The sequence below is a fragment of the Cavia porcellus genome, unplaced genomic scaffold (assembly GCF_034190915.1).
Source record: "Cavia porcellus strain 051 isolate PalLab524CR breed Dunkin Hartley unplaced genomic scaffold, mCavPor4.1 scaffold_6, whole genome shotgun sequence".
Classification (NCBI taxonomy): Eukaryota; Metazoa; Chordata; class Mammalia; order Rodentia; family Caviidae; genus Cavia; species Cavia porcellus.
Genome location: NW_026947489.1, coordinates 89,263,658 through 89,280,263, shown reverse-complemented (window position 1 = coordinate 89,280,263; position 16,606 = coordinate 89,263,658). Strand labels below are relative to the sequence as shown.

At 58.2% G+C, this 16,606-nt stretch overlaps 1 protein-coding gene across 36 annotated transcripts in view; it reads left to right on the top strand.

Annotated features, from left to right (window-relative positions):
- Cacna1g (calcium voltage-gated channel subunit alpha1 G) overlaps window positions 1-16,606 on the top strand; it is a 56,171-nt gene that overhangs the window by 23,744 nt on the left and 15,821 nt on the right. For 25 of the 36 annotated variants that reach the window (XM_003466848.5, XM_005002375.4, XM_003466847.5 and 22 more), the window contains 15 exons: window positions 2,821-2,972; window positions 3,706-3,891; window positions 3,986-4,100; window positions 4,183-4,338; window positions 7,045-7,113; window positions 8,416-8,500; window positions 8,585-8,778; window positions 10,340-10,765; window positions 11,499-11,599; window positions 11,715-11,838; window positions 13,281-13,349; window positions 13,512-13,696; window positions 14,170-14,296; window positions 15,457-15,582; window positions 16,344-16,433. In XM_003466848.5, coding sequence (XP_003466896.1) covers window positions 2,821-2,972; window positions 3,706-3,891; window positions 3,986-4,100; window positions 4,183-4,338; window positions 7,045-7,113; window positions 8,416-8,500; window positions 8,585-8,778; window positions 10,340-10,765; window positions 11,499-11,599; window positions 11,715-11,838; window positions 13,281-13,349; window positions 13,512-13,696; window positions 14,170-14,296; window positions 15,457-15,582; window positions 16,344-16,433 — 2,205 coding nt within the window. The remainder of the gene's footprint in view (window positions 1-2,820; window positions 2,973-3,705; window positions 3,892-3,985; window positions 4,101-4,182; window positions 4,339-7,044; window positions 7,114-8,415; window positions 8,501-8,584; window positions 8,779-10,339; window positions 10,766-11,498; window positions 11,600-11,714; window positions 11,839-13,280; window positions 13,350-13,511; window positions 13,697-14,169; window positions 14,297-15,456; window positions 15,583-16,343; window positions 16,434-16,606) is intronic. The other 11 variants (XM_003466845.5, XM_003466849.5, XM_003466842.5 and 8 more) reach the window with 1 other exon arrangement.

Below are 16,606 nucleotides of genomic sequence, written 5' to 3'. Positions count from 1 at the left end.
TATGCCCCGTCTTTGCCCTTCTGGATTCCACTCACTGAGCAGCTACACCGCCAAAGCTATGGAACCTTTAGCTACTTTTTAAAAGTTTTATTAATTTTTATTTTTAGTAGCCTTTTTGAAGAACAGATTGAGCATGTCTCATTCAGAATGCTTGGCACCATGGCTTGGTTCTATAGCTTCGTGGTAGAGCAGCTGCCTGGCATGCACAAGGCCTTGGGTTTGATCCTCTGCATTGCAAAAAAAAAAAAAAAAAAAGCAAGAAAGCAAAATGCTTGGTACCAGGGGTTTTTTGGATTTTGGAATATTTACACATACAGAAAGGGGTATCATGTGGGGTGAGGGGGACCCATGTTCAAACACAAAACTCACTGATGTTTTTATTGTCCCCTGTGCATCTCCCGAAGGTCATTTATGGACTGTTTGTAGTACACCTAGATTTTGGCTGTGACCCATCACAGGAGATCAGATGGAATTTTCCACTTGTAGCGTCAGATCAGCCTTCAAAACAGTTTGGATTTTGGAGGATTTTGGTCTTTGGGTTTTCAGATTAGACACGTTCAGTTGTATAATTTACCTGACATAAAATCCACCCATTGTAAGTGGGCTTCAGCTATGCATTCAAGTCAACCTGTTCTTTAACAGATGCATCTTGATTGATCTGAAATATAATTTTATCTGCATCAGATGACACATTATAGCCGGGGATTTAGCTCAGCAGCATAAGCACCTGCCTGACAAGCGTGAGGTTGTGAGTTCAATCCCCAATACTAAAAAAAAAAAAAAAAAAAAAAAAGGAGGAGGACACATTATGTACTCTGCCAGGCCATTTGTCTGGATTCAGAGGTTCTCTGTGGTGGCTGTGACTTGGGTCTGAGTCCCGACAGGCTCCCGTTATTGGGGTCACCCGTGATGTTGGATGAGCCTGTCCTAGGCACTCCTGCCCCATCCCTGGCCATCTCTTGGCCTCTCCTGCTCACCTGTGACATAAGGAGGACTGTCATGTGGGTGACTGGGGTGAAGCATCACTCCCGTGTCATCTGTGCTTGTCATCTGTGTCCAGCCCGAGGGGGAAGCATGGGCAGGTAGAGGGTGACTCAGAGGTGGGAGCCCTGACTGTTACTCCCTGGCAGACTGGACTTGGGGGTGCAAAGTGTGGGGTCCACCTTTCCAGGAAGAGCCTGAGCTCTGGCTTCGTAACACTGACAGTGGCCACTTCCCCTCCTCCTGCCCCAGGCTCACGCTGGAGGATAAAGGTCCTGCCTCTGTGCTGCGATCCAGTTAACGAGGTCAGGTGGCACTGCTGCCTCCTGCCTCCGGTCACAGTCTGGGCAGCAAAGATTTGCTGAAGTCTACCAGCATGCCAGTTTCCCCAAGCAGCCCCATGCCACACTCCCCTATGGTCATCTGCTCCCCCTGCTAGCCTTTTCCCTGCCTTGGGAAAGAAACCCACACATGGGCTGCCAGGGAGTCCCCCTTCAGTGACCAAGGAACACCCCATCATCCAGTGAGAACCCCCTGCTTCCGCTCTCCTCACCTCCCTCCCAGACTGGCCACACAGATGGAACCATTAGGATACATTTCGTCACAGCCCGGACCTGGCACCAAGTTTGGGCAGCCAGACAAGGCAGCTGGGTGAGCAGGAGGAGGTGTCGGCTGGAACCAGGGTCTCAGCTGGCTAATTCTGCAACTCAGACTTCTTAGCAGCTACCCTGGGCTTCAGGCTTTGGGTCTGTTGGGTGTGCTGTGGACCCCAGTGGGCCTGCAGCCCAGCCCTTATCAGATCCAGGCTCCTGCTGCCCATGTGTCCTTCCCAGGCCTTGAGGAGAACCACAAACCCTTCGCGGTTCAAGTGCTGCCTCCCGACTAAGCCTTTGCCCATGTGTTCACCCTTACCCGCTTTCCGTCCCCTGAGCTCCTGAGTTTACTTCCTGGATCCTTGGTTTTGGCAGTGCGGCAGGGTCTAAATCCCCCGTGGTTACCCAGCTGTTTCCAGCTAGATGCAAGCTCCCGGGAGCCTGGTGCGTGGCTGCCATGTTTTCATGGCTCCTCTAGTGCTGGGGTGTTGCTAGACATACAGGAGGCGATTGCTCCTCCTGCAGGGGAGAGGACAGTGAGCCGAAGAGCAGATGGGCTGGGGTTCGTCATTTGTGCTCCTGAGGGCCTCTCCGGAATGTGTCCTTGGTCCCAATCCCAGACCCTGGGTAGGCGCAGAAAAGGAATTACCTCCTGTGTTTTACAGAGAGGTTGGGAGTCATGCTGAAGGTCACAGAGGAAGTGACAGGAAAGGCTGAGACTTATCCCAGGCATTCTGGGCTGCAGGTGGCTTCTCCTCCTGGGGTCACCTCCTGCCTGTGTGTGTCTGTACATGGCTAGGTGTGTGTTCCTGTTCGCCTGTGTGGTGGGTCCAGGATGCAAGCACAGCCGTTAGGCATCCAGGGCACGCCTGCCAGGAACATGGAGTAGTGTGGAGCTGTGTGGCTGTGTGTGGAGCCACATGACTGGGTGTGCATGGGAAGCCTTGGCCGTGGTCCTCTGATGTTGGACAGCACCACTGCCCTGCTGACCCCTGCCAGCATGCTGGTGTGGCAGCATAGGACAGGATGCTCTACTGGCAGAAGTAGAGCAGAACCCACACATGGGCCCTTGGTGAGCCTGTGGCCCAAGGAACTAAGAGCAGGGCTGCAGAGGGCTGCCTTGAGTGCATGGTCACCCCTCGAGGTTGCTGGTCTTCCTCCTCCTCTCCCTGGGCCCATGTTTGGAGGGGAAGTAGGATGCAGGGCCCAGGGAGGAGCCTGATGCTTCACGTTCCGCTCCCTCCAGCCCGAAGAGCTCACCAACGCCCTGGAAATCAGCAACATCGTCTTCACCAGCCTCTTTGCCCTGGAGATGCTGCTGAAGCTGCTTGTGTATGGCCCCTTCGGCTACATCAAGAATCCCTACAACATATTTGATGGTGTCATCGTTGTCATTAGGTAAGGCTGCCCCCACGGCTCCTGCTGGAAGAGCAGCCATGCAGCCTGGACTGCAGGGTGGAGGAGTCTGGGGTTCTGGGGGCTACCACTCCCCAAGGCCAGGGCCTCTCTGCAGCCCCGGCGCCATTCCTCTGCTCAGCTCCTCCTGGCACTTGTGGAATTCCGGGCTGCAGAGCCCTCGGCTGGGCCCCTCTCCATCTCTGCCTCTTGTCCTCCACTCTGCCCAGTGGGTGAGGACTGGGGAGTCAGCTTGGAATAGGAGTTGGAGGAAGAGGGAGACCTAGTCAGTTGTCCCCACTTGCAAGGTGTTTGGAAACCAACACAAAATGCCCAGCAACTTGCTTTGGGGTTTCCAAGACCTTGAGAAAGTCTTCCAGCCCCCCAGGCTTGGGGCCAGGAGAAATGCTTTATTGCTTTTTGGAACTGGCTTTAGATTTCATTAGAAGAGAGCAAAGCAAATATTCCATAGCTCACTGCAGTTACATTGGCCAGATGTAGCGAAAGGGCTGCCTGCTGCCGGGGTGATCTCTGGCCCCCGGGTCGGGGGAGTAGCTGGGGCCTGGGCTGCCCCCTGGACTCTCACTACTTTGGGGATCCCGGAGCCCACCCACATTCCTTCTCTTGTGCTGGGTTGACTGGTCCTGGCCCTCAGGTGCTCGGTCCTCCAAAAGGGAGGACAGGGGTACAGGGCAGGGACTCAGGTGCCCTCCTTGCCCCCCCCCCGCCCCCGCAGTGTGTGGGAAATCGTGGGCCAGCAGGGGGGCGGCCTGTCGGTGCTGCGGACCTTCCGCCTGATGCGGGTGCTGAAGCTGGTGCGCTTCCTGCCGGCGCTGCAGCGGCAGCTCGTGGTGCTCATGAAGACCATGGACAACGTGGCCACCTTCTGCATGCTGCTCATGCTCTTCATCTTCATCTTCAGGTGGGCGGGAGTGGCCCCAGGTGCTGGTCAGGAAGGTGGGGTGGGGCAGGGCGTGCCCGGACCTGACCCTGTCCCTGGCTCCCTGTGTCTTCAGCATCCTGGGTATGCATCTGTTTGGCTGCAAGTTTGCGTCCGAGCGGGATGGGGACACACTGCCAGACCGGAAGAATTTTGACTCCCTGCTCTGGGCCATCGTCACCGTCTTTCAGGTTCGAGGATCTCAGGGCCCAGTGGTGAGCAGGAGCCATCGGATGCCCCCTTAGGGCCCTGACTCGTGTCTCCTGCCCTCAGATCCTGACCCAGGAGGACTGGAATAAAGTCCTCTACAACGGCATGGCCTCCACCTCGTCCTGGGCCGCCCTTTACTTCATCGCCCTCATGACCTTCGGGAACTACGTGCTGTTTAATCTGCTGGTCGCCATTCTGGTGGAGGGCTTCCAGGCAGAGGTAACCCCCCGGCAGCCCGACTTCTAGGAGGGGTGGACCGAATCCTTCTTCTGCCGCCATTTGTGGGGGTCTGGGAGGTTCCCCAGGTAGCAGGTAGGGGTCTGAGCCCCTATCACGTGGCCCAGGGGATGGCTAGGGAAAACCCCTGGGTTATAGATCAGCAGCTGGCGGGCTTCTCTCTCCATTGGCCAGGCCCTTCCCTAGAAGGCCAGACAGACTAAGTGTTTGCCCACCAAGTGGTGGGGCCAGAGCACAAGTGTCCAGTGGAACATCAGGAGGACCCTCCGGGCTGGAGGTATGGGAGGTTTGTGTGCAAGTTATCCGAGTGCAGGCTGAGCTGATGAAGATGCTCCCAGGGCTGAGCTGCCCAGGGTGAGAAATGAGCCCAATTAGCTTCGGGCACAGCAGAGATAGGCGTCCTATTTCCAGCCCAGGCTCCATCACCTCCGTCACAGGCAGCGTCATCAATTAATATTGATTCACATTGATCCTGCCCTGGCCATGCCAGGGCGCAGCCTCCGCTCTTCCTCTCCCCCAGCTCTGCCTCCCTTTCCCCCCAGGCGCCCCACCCCCTCACTCCCCTGCCTAGACCCACACCAGTGTCCTAGCGTCTCAGATAGGATGGGCTGACCCAACCTAGAAATGCTCCAGGTTGGACCTGGAGAAGCTCTTGGTCCAGTTCTCTCTGGGTGACCCGGATGGAAACTCCCGCTGTGGCCTGGTCTATAAATACCTGGCACATGGTGGAAAAAACAAAAATCTATTTTCTAACTCCTTCTTGGCCTTACCAGGGAGGGCCATCCCTGCGGACCAGGAGGGGCTGGTGGGGTGCGGGTGCCTTGGCCCCACACCAGCCTTTCTCCCTGCTTCTATTTTAATTCTGTACTTATCCATTCTTGCATTTCCTCCCTGCCACCGGAGGGAGCTGAGGTTGGGGGCTCTTGGCCACGTTGAGCTCTCCCTGGAACACGAAAAAGTTCTCTGGGGTTTTCCTGGGGCTGCAGAGTTAAAAGCTGTCATAGGGCTCCCTCAAGAGCTAGGGTCTCCATAGCTTCGCGCTGGGCTGCTAATAGTGGCCAGCAGGAGGAGGAGCCCTTTAGCCCCCTCTACACAGTAGCCCCTACTAGCTAAGCTTCCGTGCAAAAAAACTCCCTGCAGGCCACTGTAGGAGACACAGAAACCACCCTGAGCCCCTTTCTCTCTTTTACTGTCACCCCACACCATGGCAGTCCAGGGGGTTCTCGGCACAGGCAGTCCCCTCCCCACCACTTGGCCTTTCAAAAACACCTTGTTAAATTGAGTGCAGCTGGTTGCTAGGCAGCGGTGACATCTGAGTGTGGGAACAGAGCTGCCTGGTCTGGTCACCCAGTCCCTGCTGGAAGTCTGCAAGCTGCCCCAGTGTGGAGCAGAGCTCTGGGGCCACCCCCTCCTCCACCTTGGGAGTGGAGGGGCCCTTGTGGGTGTCTTTGGGGACCTGGTACCTTGGACTGGGGTATTCCCTGTGGTGGGATGGAGAAGCCTTTGGAGATCAAGCCCCGCTCGGGGGCAGGCAGCCACAGTGGCCCCAAGCGCCCAGGGGCTCTCAGAGGCTAGATCTGCTGCTCCATTGTCCTGCATGTGGTGGCATGGATGTCAGGGTCATTCGGTTCCCATGACCTGGATGCCTCCAGAACCACTTGCCTCTCCTCTGTGGGTTCCAGAAGGCCCTGTGATCTGGCAGGGGAGTCTGGCTTTGCTGTGGCGATGGCCTGGAGTTTTGTTGTTTTGTTTTCACCAATAAGGCAACCCACCTTGGCAGAGGAGGTGGTTGTTCCCATCTGGGTGGACTCTGCCAGCAGGAGACCTCAAAGGTTGCCCCCTGCTGGCTCTGCTACCATGTCAAGAGGAGCAGGGGGTGGCCCCTGGGGACAGATCCCGCCTGGCTGTTGATTTCTGACCTGCAGGGGGCAGTGCCCTGGATTCCTGTATATTTATCATCCACACATTTAATTAAACAAGCAGGCGGTGGGCGCTGTGTGTGGCCATTAATTGATACCAAACAACATCACGGCCACTGAGGCGGGCTTACCTGTCACAACCCATTCCACAGCAAGCGGCCAGATCCGTTCTGACTGGAAGGCACTTGGGCCGAGAGAGCGAGAAATTATGAGCCCTGATTCTGCTTGCTCACTCCTGTTGAGGCCCCATCCTGGCTTTTGTCTGCCCCTCCTTCCTGTCCTCCTTGCTGTGCCCACACCCCCTGCCTTAGAGCCAGGGAAAAGGCAGCTGTATTCTGAGCTGGGGGTGCAGGTTCCAGGCCCACCTCCGCCTTTTACTCTGGTGGTTCAGGCAGCTCTGCTAACCTCTCTGGGCCTCAGGTGCCTCCTCCTGAATGGTCACGGCGGTTCCACCTCCTGTGCACGCCAGTGTGACCGCAGCCGTTGCACGCTGCCCGCACACCCTCCATGCATGGTAGCTGTCATCAGGAGCAGTGGGGACTCGAGCCTTCCTTGCCCATGTCCCCACTTCAGATGCAATCTGGCCTGGGGGCCTGGAGTTGAATTCTGGAAGGCCATCCTGTGCCACTGCCTGCCGGGCCGTGTCTCTCATTCCTCCGCTGTGGGGTGTGTACCCCCCCTTCCCTCCTTGCTCTTTGGACACTGCCGGTATTTGGAGGCCTGAGCTCTTGTGACCAGCGGCCCTCCCCACCTCCCCCTCTCCCTGTAGGAAATCAGCAAACGGGAAGATGCGAGTGGACAGTTAAGCTGTATTCAGCTGCCTGTCGACTCCCAGGGGGTAGGTACGCGCTCCTGAGTCGCATGCCCCCCGCTCCCCGTGTGCCCCACTCCTCCTCCCTGTCTCTGTGCTCGCGTTCACGCTCAGCTGCTGTGCGACCCGTGATAGCCTTGGTGGCCATTGCTGTCGTGATGTTCGCTTTGATTTTAAGTCCCTTCCCCCGTGAGGACATGGAAGGGAAGAGCCTCCTGGCCTCAGGTCCCATCTGCTGCAAAGGGCACGGTCCCATCCCTACCAGGCCAGAGAAGGAAGGGACTTAGGATCCTCTATGTGCGCATGTGTGGGGTGCCCCATGTGTGCGTGCCTACGCTGGGGTCCGGCAGAGCCCCAGATGTCCGGCTTCAGTGGGCTCAAGACCGGTGGAATACCCTATCACCTGCTCTCCCTTTTACACCCCCTCCCCCCGCTCTGGGCTCCCATCGGAGACCCCACAAACTGCCTCATCTCAGGACAAGTCCTTGGAGGAGATGGGGCTCAAGTGTGCCAGAATTTTAATCAATCCCCGAATCCCCCATCTCCTCTTCCAGCCCCCACACTAAGCCTGTGCCCTGCTCTTCCCTGCACTGGCACTGGAATTTGGGACAAAGCCAGGATCCCCATGGGACCCCATGATGCCACACATCTGAAGCAGCCCCCTGGAGATCCCACTTGATAATTAAAGGCCCCGTTAGGGATGTAAACTGAGTTATAAAAATGATCCCCTGAGATGCCAATTATCCAATATTTATGTCCTTATCAAAAGTAGCAATCAAGTATTTTTAATAACTTCTTAAGGAGAAGTGTGTAATTATTGGAGAACCTACTGACCCGCTAAGAAGGAAGAAAAACTATCCCAGAGACAGGGAGAGAAGTAAAAACGGGGCCAGGGATGGTGGGAGCAGAAGTAGAGAGTCTCAAGTGACATACGCGGGCTGAGCTGCAATGGCTGCGATCTTAGTTTCCTTCCAGGGTCCTTGGGTCCAAAACTAAGGACAGGGGTGAGACGGAGGAAATGCAGGGGCCTCCTGTGAACTTTGAGGTTTTCATGACCATTTCTCCCAGGTCCTAGGACCTCCAACCTCTACCATCTGCCTGCCTGGCCACCCCTTGTGGTGGGGTCGGATGAGGTGTGGCCCATTTTGAAGCGTGACGCCTGGGCCCCGAGCCTGGGTGGTGTGGCCCACACCGGTGCATGCCTCGTGCCGTGGTTTCTGGTCCCGTGGCCTCTATGTGGTGTGTGTGTGTAAGGAGAGGGAGTCCTCGGTCCATCTCAGTGACCCCTGCCTGGCCGAACCCTGATGGCCCTCTGCTCCCCAACCCTAGGGAGATGCCACCAAGTCCGAGTCCGAACCCGATTGCTTCTCACCCAGTGTGGATGGCGACAGGGACGGGAAGAAGCGGCTGGCCCGTGAGTACCTGTCCTGGGGGCACAGGCCTCGGCCCTGAGCCAGCCCCGAGTGGACTCAGGCTTTCGTCCTCTCCCCCTGTGCAGTGGTGTCCCTGGCTCAGCACCCGGAGCTGCGGAAGAGTCTGTTGCCCCCGCTTATCATTCACACGGCCGCCACACCCATGTCGCTGCCCAAGAGCTCCAGCACAGGCCTGGGGGAGGTGCCCGGCTCTGGGTCCTGCCGCACCAGCAGCAGCGGGTCCGCCGAGCCTGGGGCCGCCCATGAGATGAAGTCACCGGTAGGGGGCGCTCGTGGGTGCTCACCATGGCTGATACTGGGAGGCCTGGGGAAAGAGGAAGGGGCAGTGGGCTGTGGGCTGGACAGGGCCTGGTGGGTCCAGTCAAGCCCTAGGCCAGTCAGGTCTGACCATGCTGCTGAGCAAAGGGGCCCAGCCTTGGGGGAGAAAGAGCAGAGCTCTGACCTTGTGTCCGCTGTCCCCTTGCTGTGTGACCTTGGGCAAGGCTCACCCTCCCAACCTCTCAGAGCCTTTTCTGTAACACAGAGCCCGAGTGCCCTCCTTCATGCCTGACAGTCGGCCCTCATCCGGTTCCCGGCACCGCGGCAGACCCTGCTCGCACGCGTTCCCCTCACTGCCCTATGAGGTGGCCGCTGCAAAATGGGGACATTTTGCGGATGGCCCAGGCCTGCAACAGAGCCCGCCTGTGAATTCCGGAGGCTGGTGTCTGCCCACGCGCTCATGTTTTATGCATTTATTTTTAAGGTTATGCATTTATTTTTGAGATTTCATTTTTAATTGACAAATATCTATGGGACAAAATGCGATGCCTTGATATATGTATTTCTGATGGCACGATTAAATCAGGCTCATTACCATATTCATCACATCATTTTTTTTTATAGTCATGCTAGCAGCAAATCTCACAAATGCATTCTTCCTGTCTCACTGAAACTTTGACCTGCGCCTCCCCATTCTGATCTCCTCAGCCCCTGCAAATCACCTCTCCACGCTTTACTTCTCTAAGTGTTTTAGATTCCGTGTAGCAATAGGATCCTGCAGAATCTATCTCTGCATGGCTTACTTCACCCAGCATGATAATCCCCCAGGTCTGTGCAGCTGAATGCTTGTAAAAGGCTGAAGAGTCTTCCCCGATTAGCACCTGTGCACACACGTCATACTCCCACCTGTGCTGTGAACAGCCTTGCACTTTTTATGTATACCCAGCTGTGGGATCGCTGTATGAGATCATTGTTCTACTACTGGCTATTGGAGGGGCCCCCAGACTGTTTTCCATAACGGCTGCACCCAGTTACACAGTGCCACCGGTGTGCAGGGTCCCCTTTTCTCCCTCCACTTGATGACAGCGATCCTGACAGGTGGGAAGCCACATGTATTGTGGTGTTCATTTTTATTTCCCTGGTGATCAGTCATGTCGAACATTTTTGTTATCTATACCTGTGGGCCGTTTCTATGTCTTTCGAGCAACATCTACTCCAATTGTTTGCCCGCTTTTTAAGCTGAGTGTTTTTCCTGCAGTCGAGTTGGGTTTCTTCTTTGCTGCTGGTTTATGCTGCCTGCTAGCAATGACACTTCTCTCAGCAACTAAATGAAGGACAAGTGCTATTGTGTGTCTGCTTCCCACGAGAGGAAAGAGAGGCACAGAGAGGAGCAGTGACTTCCAGGTCACAGCTGATGAGGGTGAGCCGGCATCCGAACGCAGGCTGGAGACCAGGGTCCTGCTCACATCTCTGCACCTAGGGTCATGCCAGGGAGCACACATCATGGATGCGTGGGAGGGGTGTGCCCCTGCTGAGGCTCCCCCTCTCTGCTCACCCCACAGCCCAGCACCCGCAGCTCCCCTCACAGCCCCTGGAGCGCGGCCAGCAGCTGGACCAGCAGGCGCTCGAGCCGCAACAGCCTGGGCCGAGCCCCCAGCCTGAAGCGACGGAGCCCTAGCGGGGAGCGGAGGTCTCTGCTGTCTGGCGAGGGCCGGGAAAGCCAGGACGAGGATGAGAGCTCAGAGGAGGAGCGAACCAGCCCTGCGGGCAGTGACCATCGTCCGAGGGGCTCCCTGGAGCGGGAGGCCAAGAGCTCCTTCGACCTGCCAGACACGCTGCAAGTGCCCGGACTGCACCGCACAGCTAGCAGTCGCAGCTCTGCCTCTGAGCACCAGGACTGCAATGGCAAGTCAGCTTCCGGGCGCCTGGCCCGTGCCCTGCGGCCTGATGACCCCCCTCTGGACGGTGATGACGACGAGGGAAATCTGGTGAGGCCCACATGGGCACAGGGACCCTCAGCCCTGACCTTGAGAAAGGACAGCTCTGGTCAGCCCTGCAGGACACAAGGGAATTAGGTTTCTGAGCCCAGGGAATCATGAGGGGTCCCAGCCCCCGTCCAGGCAGCACCTCCACCGCCCTGCTGAGCCCTGAGTCCTTGTCATGCCTGGGGCTGCAGCGCTGCCGTCCTTGGTGGCTGTGAATGCTTTAGGGCAGATGTGTATGAATCTTTCATGGCCCTCCCCCTGTGACTCAGAAAGACCCATCACTCATCTCTCCAAACTGATGTGCGCCTCCCGTCCCTCCTCTCTGGACCTTGTCACAAGCCTTGACTTCCAGCCCGTCCTCACCCATTCGCCCTCCCCCAGTCCCTCATCACCCCCTCTGCCCCGGGGATGGGCACGGGGACCTGGGATGCGGGGTTAGCACGTGAGGAGAGGGACCAGTGTCTCCTCTGCCCAGGTGTGTCTGCACAGGCAGCTGTGATGGGTACAGTGTTTGATAACTGATGTGGTTTCCAAGCCCTGTGGGGGCTGAGCTGGAGCAGAGTGGGAAGAGTGGAGAGGCCCGGAAGGGGGTGCAGGGAAGGAGCGGGTGCTGTATGGCTTAGAGGGAGGTGGGTTTGGGATAGATGAAGAGAGCACAGGGGCCTGCTGGAGGGGGTGCTGGGCCAGGTGAGGGTCCCAGGCCTGGTCCTGCTCATGCCCAGTGTCCCCTCTGCAGAGCAAAGGGGAGCGGATCCGGGCCTGGATCCGTGCCCGGCTGCCTGCCTGCTGCCGTGAGCGCGACTCCTGGTCAGCCTACATCTTCCCGCCCCAGTCCAGGTAGTGGGGGAAGGAGCCCTGGCCTGTGCTACCCCGGACTGCTGGAAGTGGGAGAGAGAGCTGGGGCCCACGGCTGGGAGGGTGCGGGTGACGCCTGCCCCTCCACCCGGAGCAGGTTCCGTCTCCTGTGTCACCGAATCATCACCCACAAGATGTTTGACCATGTGGTCCTCGTCATCATCTTCCTCAACTGCATCACCATTGCCATGGAGCGCCCCAAAATTGACCCCCACAGCGCTGTGAGTCACCGGGACTGTAAGCAAGGCCGTCGCGTCCTGCTCCGTGCTGGGCCCTTCCCCGGTTAGCGCTCAGCCAGGGAGGCTAGGAGGCCCGGGCAGCCCTGTACCCTCATGTCCCTTGGCCTCCAGCCCTTCCTCCTGGCTCCCCAATGGAGCATGTGTGTGTATGAGTCTCGTAGCATGGGGGCTGCGCAGCCTGAGACTGGTCCTGCCCACAGCTAAGGCCAGGGACGCTGCTGGGGAGAAGCCTGACCAGGCTGCCCGAAGGTGGCATACAGCAGGACAGGGAGGCTGCTCTCTGCTCCTTGGGGTCCTGGCCAGAAAGGTGCAAGAGACTGGGGGCCTGAGTCCTGGCCACTCTGCCCTGGGACCTCCCCTCTTCGGGAAGGGCCCAGCCATTCCGGGACTGTCTCTTCCCAGCCTGGCATCTCGGCCCCTCCCAATGACATCGATGCAGCCCCTTGAAGGGTGGGTGGGTGACCCTGTCTCCCCCCATGGCATTTTGTAGTGCTGGCTTGGAGGTGGCCCGAGCTCTCCCCTCACCCCTCCTTGATGCCTCCCGCTTCATTGTTTGGATTTCAGAACTGCTGGGGCTTCTGTTTTCCATTAGGGTGGGCTCCAGCCAGGCCGGAGTGGGGCTGCGGGGAGCCCCAGGAATGGAGGGGCCAGCATGAGTCTAGGTGGGCATTTGCGGGCCAGTATTAGGGACCCCCCACCTGCGCTGGCCACTCCTCCCCAGCTCCTGGGCCCTGTGCCAGGTCCTGTCATCATCCTCACCTTCCTCCTCAGCTCCTCTGACCCCTGTGCTGTCACTACGCCTGCTTCTGTCCTGCCCTTTCTCCATCCCGCACTCTTACACTCAAGCTGCCAGTCACTGCTGGCCACCAGGGACGGCCTCAGCTCACAGGCACTGAGCCTTCCATGCCTGGCATAACGATAGTGCCCGAGGAGGCCCCATCATCTGTACCCCGGCGCCTGGTGTGCCTGCCATGCTCCATTTCTGGGGCACACAGCAGGAAGCAGGAGAGGAGGTGGTACGGCGGGTGGGGGTCAGAGAGTACACTCAATCCTGCTCCAGTTTCAAGAAGGAATCGGGGAGCTGGGCCTGGGATTTGGGGCTTAGATAACAGCACTGTGTTGCAGGGCAAGTCTCATCCGAGCCACATGGTTGGGGCGAGACTGTCCGGAGAGCCTTGGGCGGGCTGTGCCTGGCACCTGTCTCTGTGTGTGTATGTGTGCACATGTCTATGTGTGTGCACATGTATGTGTGTGCGTGTGTGTGATAGACATGGAGACACAGTCCGTGGGGAATAGTCTGCATCATCGTGCAGAGTGCTGGTCATCTCTCCACGTCAAATGCTTGGAGCAGATTTTGGCTTCTATATGCAAACCTGGCCCACTGCGGAGGGTCCTGGTGGGCAGCACCTGCCTCTCTCCCGCAGGAACGCATCTTCCTGACCCTCTCCAATTACATCTTCACCGCTGTCTTTCTGGCAGAAATGACAGTGAAGGTGAGGCAAGCTGTGGGCACTAGTTCGGGCCCCCTGCTTCCTGGTGGGTGTGGAGCTGGTGGAACTGTCGAAGGGCTGGAGGGCCTGGCGGGAAGGCCGCAGTGGAGGGAGGGCTGGGGACTTCAGGGAGGTGGCTGGTGACCTGGTGGCTGTGGCCCCCAGGTGGTGGCACTGGGCTGGTGCTTCGGGGAGCAGGCGTACCTGCGCAGCAGCTGGAACGTGCTGGACGGGCTGCTGGTGCTGATCTCCGTCATCGACATTCTCGTGTCCATGGTCTCCGACAGCGGCACCAAGATCTTGGGCATGCTGAGGGTGCTGCGGCTGCTACGGACCCTGCGCCCGCTCAGGTGACCCCCTCCACCTCGGTGACACCTCCCACTGCCAGCACCCCCAGGCCCACAGACAACTCTCACCCATCCTGGCGGTTTCCGTCTAAGACATCTTTACCAACCCCCTTCTCTCCCAAGAGACATGTTCCTCAGGGCCACCTATGTGGTGGGATGCGTCATGACCTCAGCCCTGTTCGGGGCGTGGAAGTGGTCATAGGCAGGACCACCATGGCCTCCAGCTGAAGGGATCCCTGGGGGGATCCCTGCTCTGTGAGGAGACCTGCCTGATTCTCAGGGGTCCTCCCCACTCCCGGCTTGCCCAGGGAATAGCTTTGCCATCCTGGGAGTGGGGGTGTCTGCAGCCTGTCTGAAGGGATTAGGATGGAGGGTCCTCATGTCAGGGGTCTCCTGAAAAGAGGACTCCGTTCTGCAGTGAGCCAAGGTTGGAGCAGGGCTGGGGATGCCCCTCACCCTCATACTGTGCTCCCCAGGGTAATCAGCCGGGCCCAGGGGCTGAAGCTGGTGGTGGAGACGCTGATGTCCTCTCTGAAGCCCATCGGCAACATCGTGGTCATCTGTTGTGCCTTCTTCATCATTTTTGGCATCCTGGGGGTGCAGGTACACAGGGGTCCAGGGATCCGTGAAACCCTGAGGACCGAGAGGGGAGGACTGTCGGTCCTGAGGCTCAAACTGCTGCCACTGACATCCAGAGAGGACTTGGCAGGAACCCTTCCTCCCTGGGCTTAGGCCTCAGGCCCCTCTGCCTCTGAGGAACAGAGAGGAGGACCCCCCAGGGGACCTGGCCTCAGAGAAGCTCCAGCCCACAGGCCGCTGTCCCTCCCCTGGTGTGCTGGGGGTGGGGAACACAGGCGCTGGCCTGCGCCCCTACTCGGGGATCTCCTCCCTTCCTTCTCCACTTGAGCAGGGTAGGCTGCACGCCAGGCCTGGGGATCCAGGGCCCAGACAGCTGGGCCAGGTTAGCGGCATGCTGGCAGGCGGAGGTGGGGGGTGCAGACCCCAGACAAGGCAGGAAGTGGGGGCTGCCTGGGAAACCTGGCTTCTGGCCCAGCGAGGCAATTTGGCTTTGGAGCAAAAAGAGCCGGAGCTGCCTGTAGGATCCAGCAGCTACCTCAGGGGACCAGGAAGCCCCTCCTCCCTGTCTTCATCTTCCCTGCTCCAGCTGCAGGGCAGACAGTTGATTGTTGTGGTGTGTGGGAGCTCCTGGTGGCTACCACCGGCCCTCACTTCTTCCCATGGTTCCCAGGATGTCCACTGGGCCTTGGAGAAGGGCTGTCCCTGGGTTTCCTAAAAATTCTCCAACCCCAGGGACCAGGCTGCATTTACCAAAGCTGTGTCGAGTCTTCTCTCTACTGGGCCCCCCATCCCACACAAACCCAGTGGGGAGCCCTGCTCTCCCCACCTCCCAACCTCCTGAGAGCGAACTATTGTTGAGTCCAGACTGGGGACTCTTTGGGTGGGTTTAGGTCTGTCCCAACCAGGCCCTTGATCCTCCTTTCCCTGAGTCACTTCCCACCGTCCCTACCCCACCCCCAGTCTACATGGGGATGGCCTGGTCTACACTGGGATGGGGGTGAACTTTCCAGACACACCCCTTTTCAGCCTCCCCCTGGGAACCTCTGAAGGACTGTTGACTGACCCCAGGCCTGAGTGCCCCCACCCAGGGTGTGCTCAGACCTTGTCGGCTTCAGGATTGGGGAGTCCTGGTTTCCTGGCTTACAGCTCACTTCTCTCTGTCCCCGGCATACGTGCACTTCCAGCTCTTCAAAGGGAAGTTCTTTGTGTGTCAGGGTGAGGACACGAGAAATATCACCAACAAGTCGGACTGCGCGGAAGCCAGTTACCGCTGGGTCCGGCACAAATACAACTTTGACAACCTCGGCCAGGTGAGCCTCAGGCTTGGAGGTGGGATGGTGGTGGAGGAGTCCGGAGGGGCCCCAAGTCCATTGTGCTGAGTGAGACATACCCACTTGGTCAGAGAGGTGGGTGACCACAGAGACGGCCCCTGGCTGTCTGTCTACCAGGCTCTCCCCACCCTGCGTCTCCGGCTAGTCAGCCCACAGGGGCTTTAGCTCCCCCAACACGGAGACCTGTGGACTTGCAGAGTTTGAGGACTCACCCATGGCCACTGTGCCACACAGCAGGGCAGAAAGCACACATCAGATCGGGTGCAGGCAGCCTGAATGGGAATTGTTTGTCAGCCTTGGCCAGCTGTCCTGCTAGGGCCTCAGTTTTGTCATCTGGTGAATGGGGTCATAGTCATATCTCCTTGGCCTCAGGGTGAGGATAGGAAGGAAGGATGTCTGTGTTTGCTTACGTGGATTGCTGCATGTTGCCAAGACAGCTTCTTGTCTCTCTGCCTCTGCACACACAGAGAAATGTGTAAGGCGAAGTGGCCCAATTTGGCCGGCTTTGTGTCTCAGTTCCCCACCTAGCTGAGGTCAGGGACTATGGTCATCTCTTATGGCTCCAGCCATGGAGTTCTAGGACAAGAGAATGTTCCTGGGAACAAGAGTATGACCCCAGCTAGACCTCCCAAGGGCTGGACACTGCAAAGCTGTTACCAGGAGGCAACCGGGCGGTCCAGCCACACATTCTACATATCAGGTGGCCTATCTCCTTCTTGTGCCTCCTCTGTCCCCCACAGGCCCTGATGTCACTGTTCGTGCTTGCCTCCAAGGACGGTTGGGTGGACATCATGTACGACGGGTTGGATGCTGTGGGCGTGGACCAGCAGGTGAGGCCGAGGTGGGCAGGAGCTGATGCCAAGGGTAGCAGTGCCAACACTGGCCAGCCAGTGTGACATTAGAGAGGGAGGCTTACATCTTACAGCAGGGCTGTGACTGGTGGTCCTCGAGCCAGATCTGGCCGTGGCTTATTGGCCTGCAATATGTGTAAATGTTTTGACAT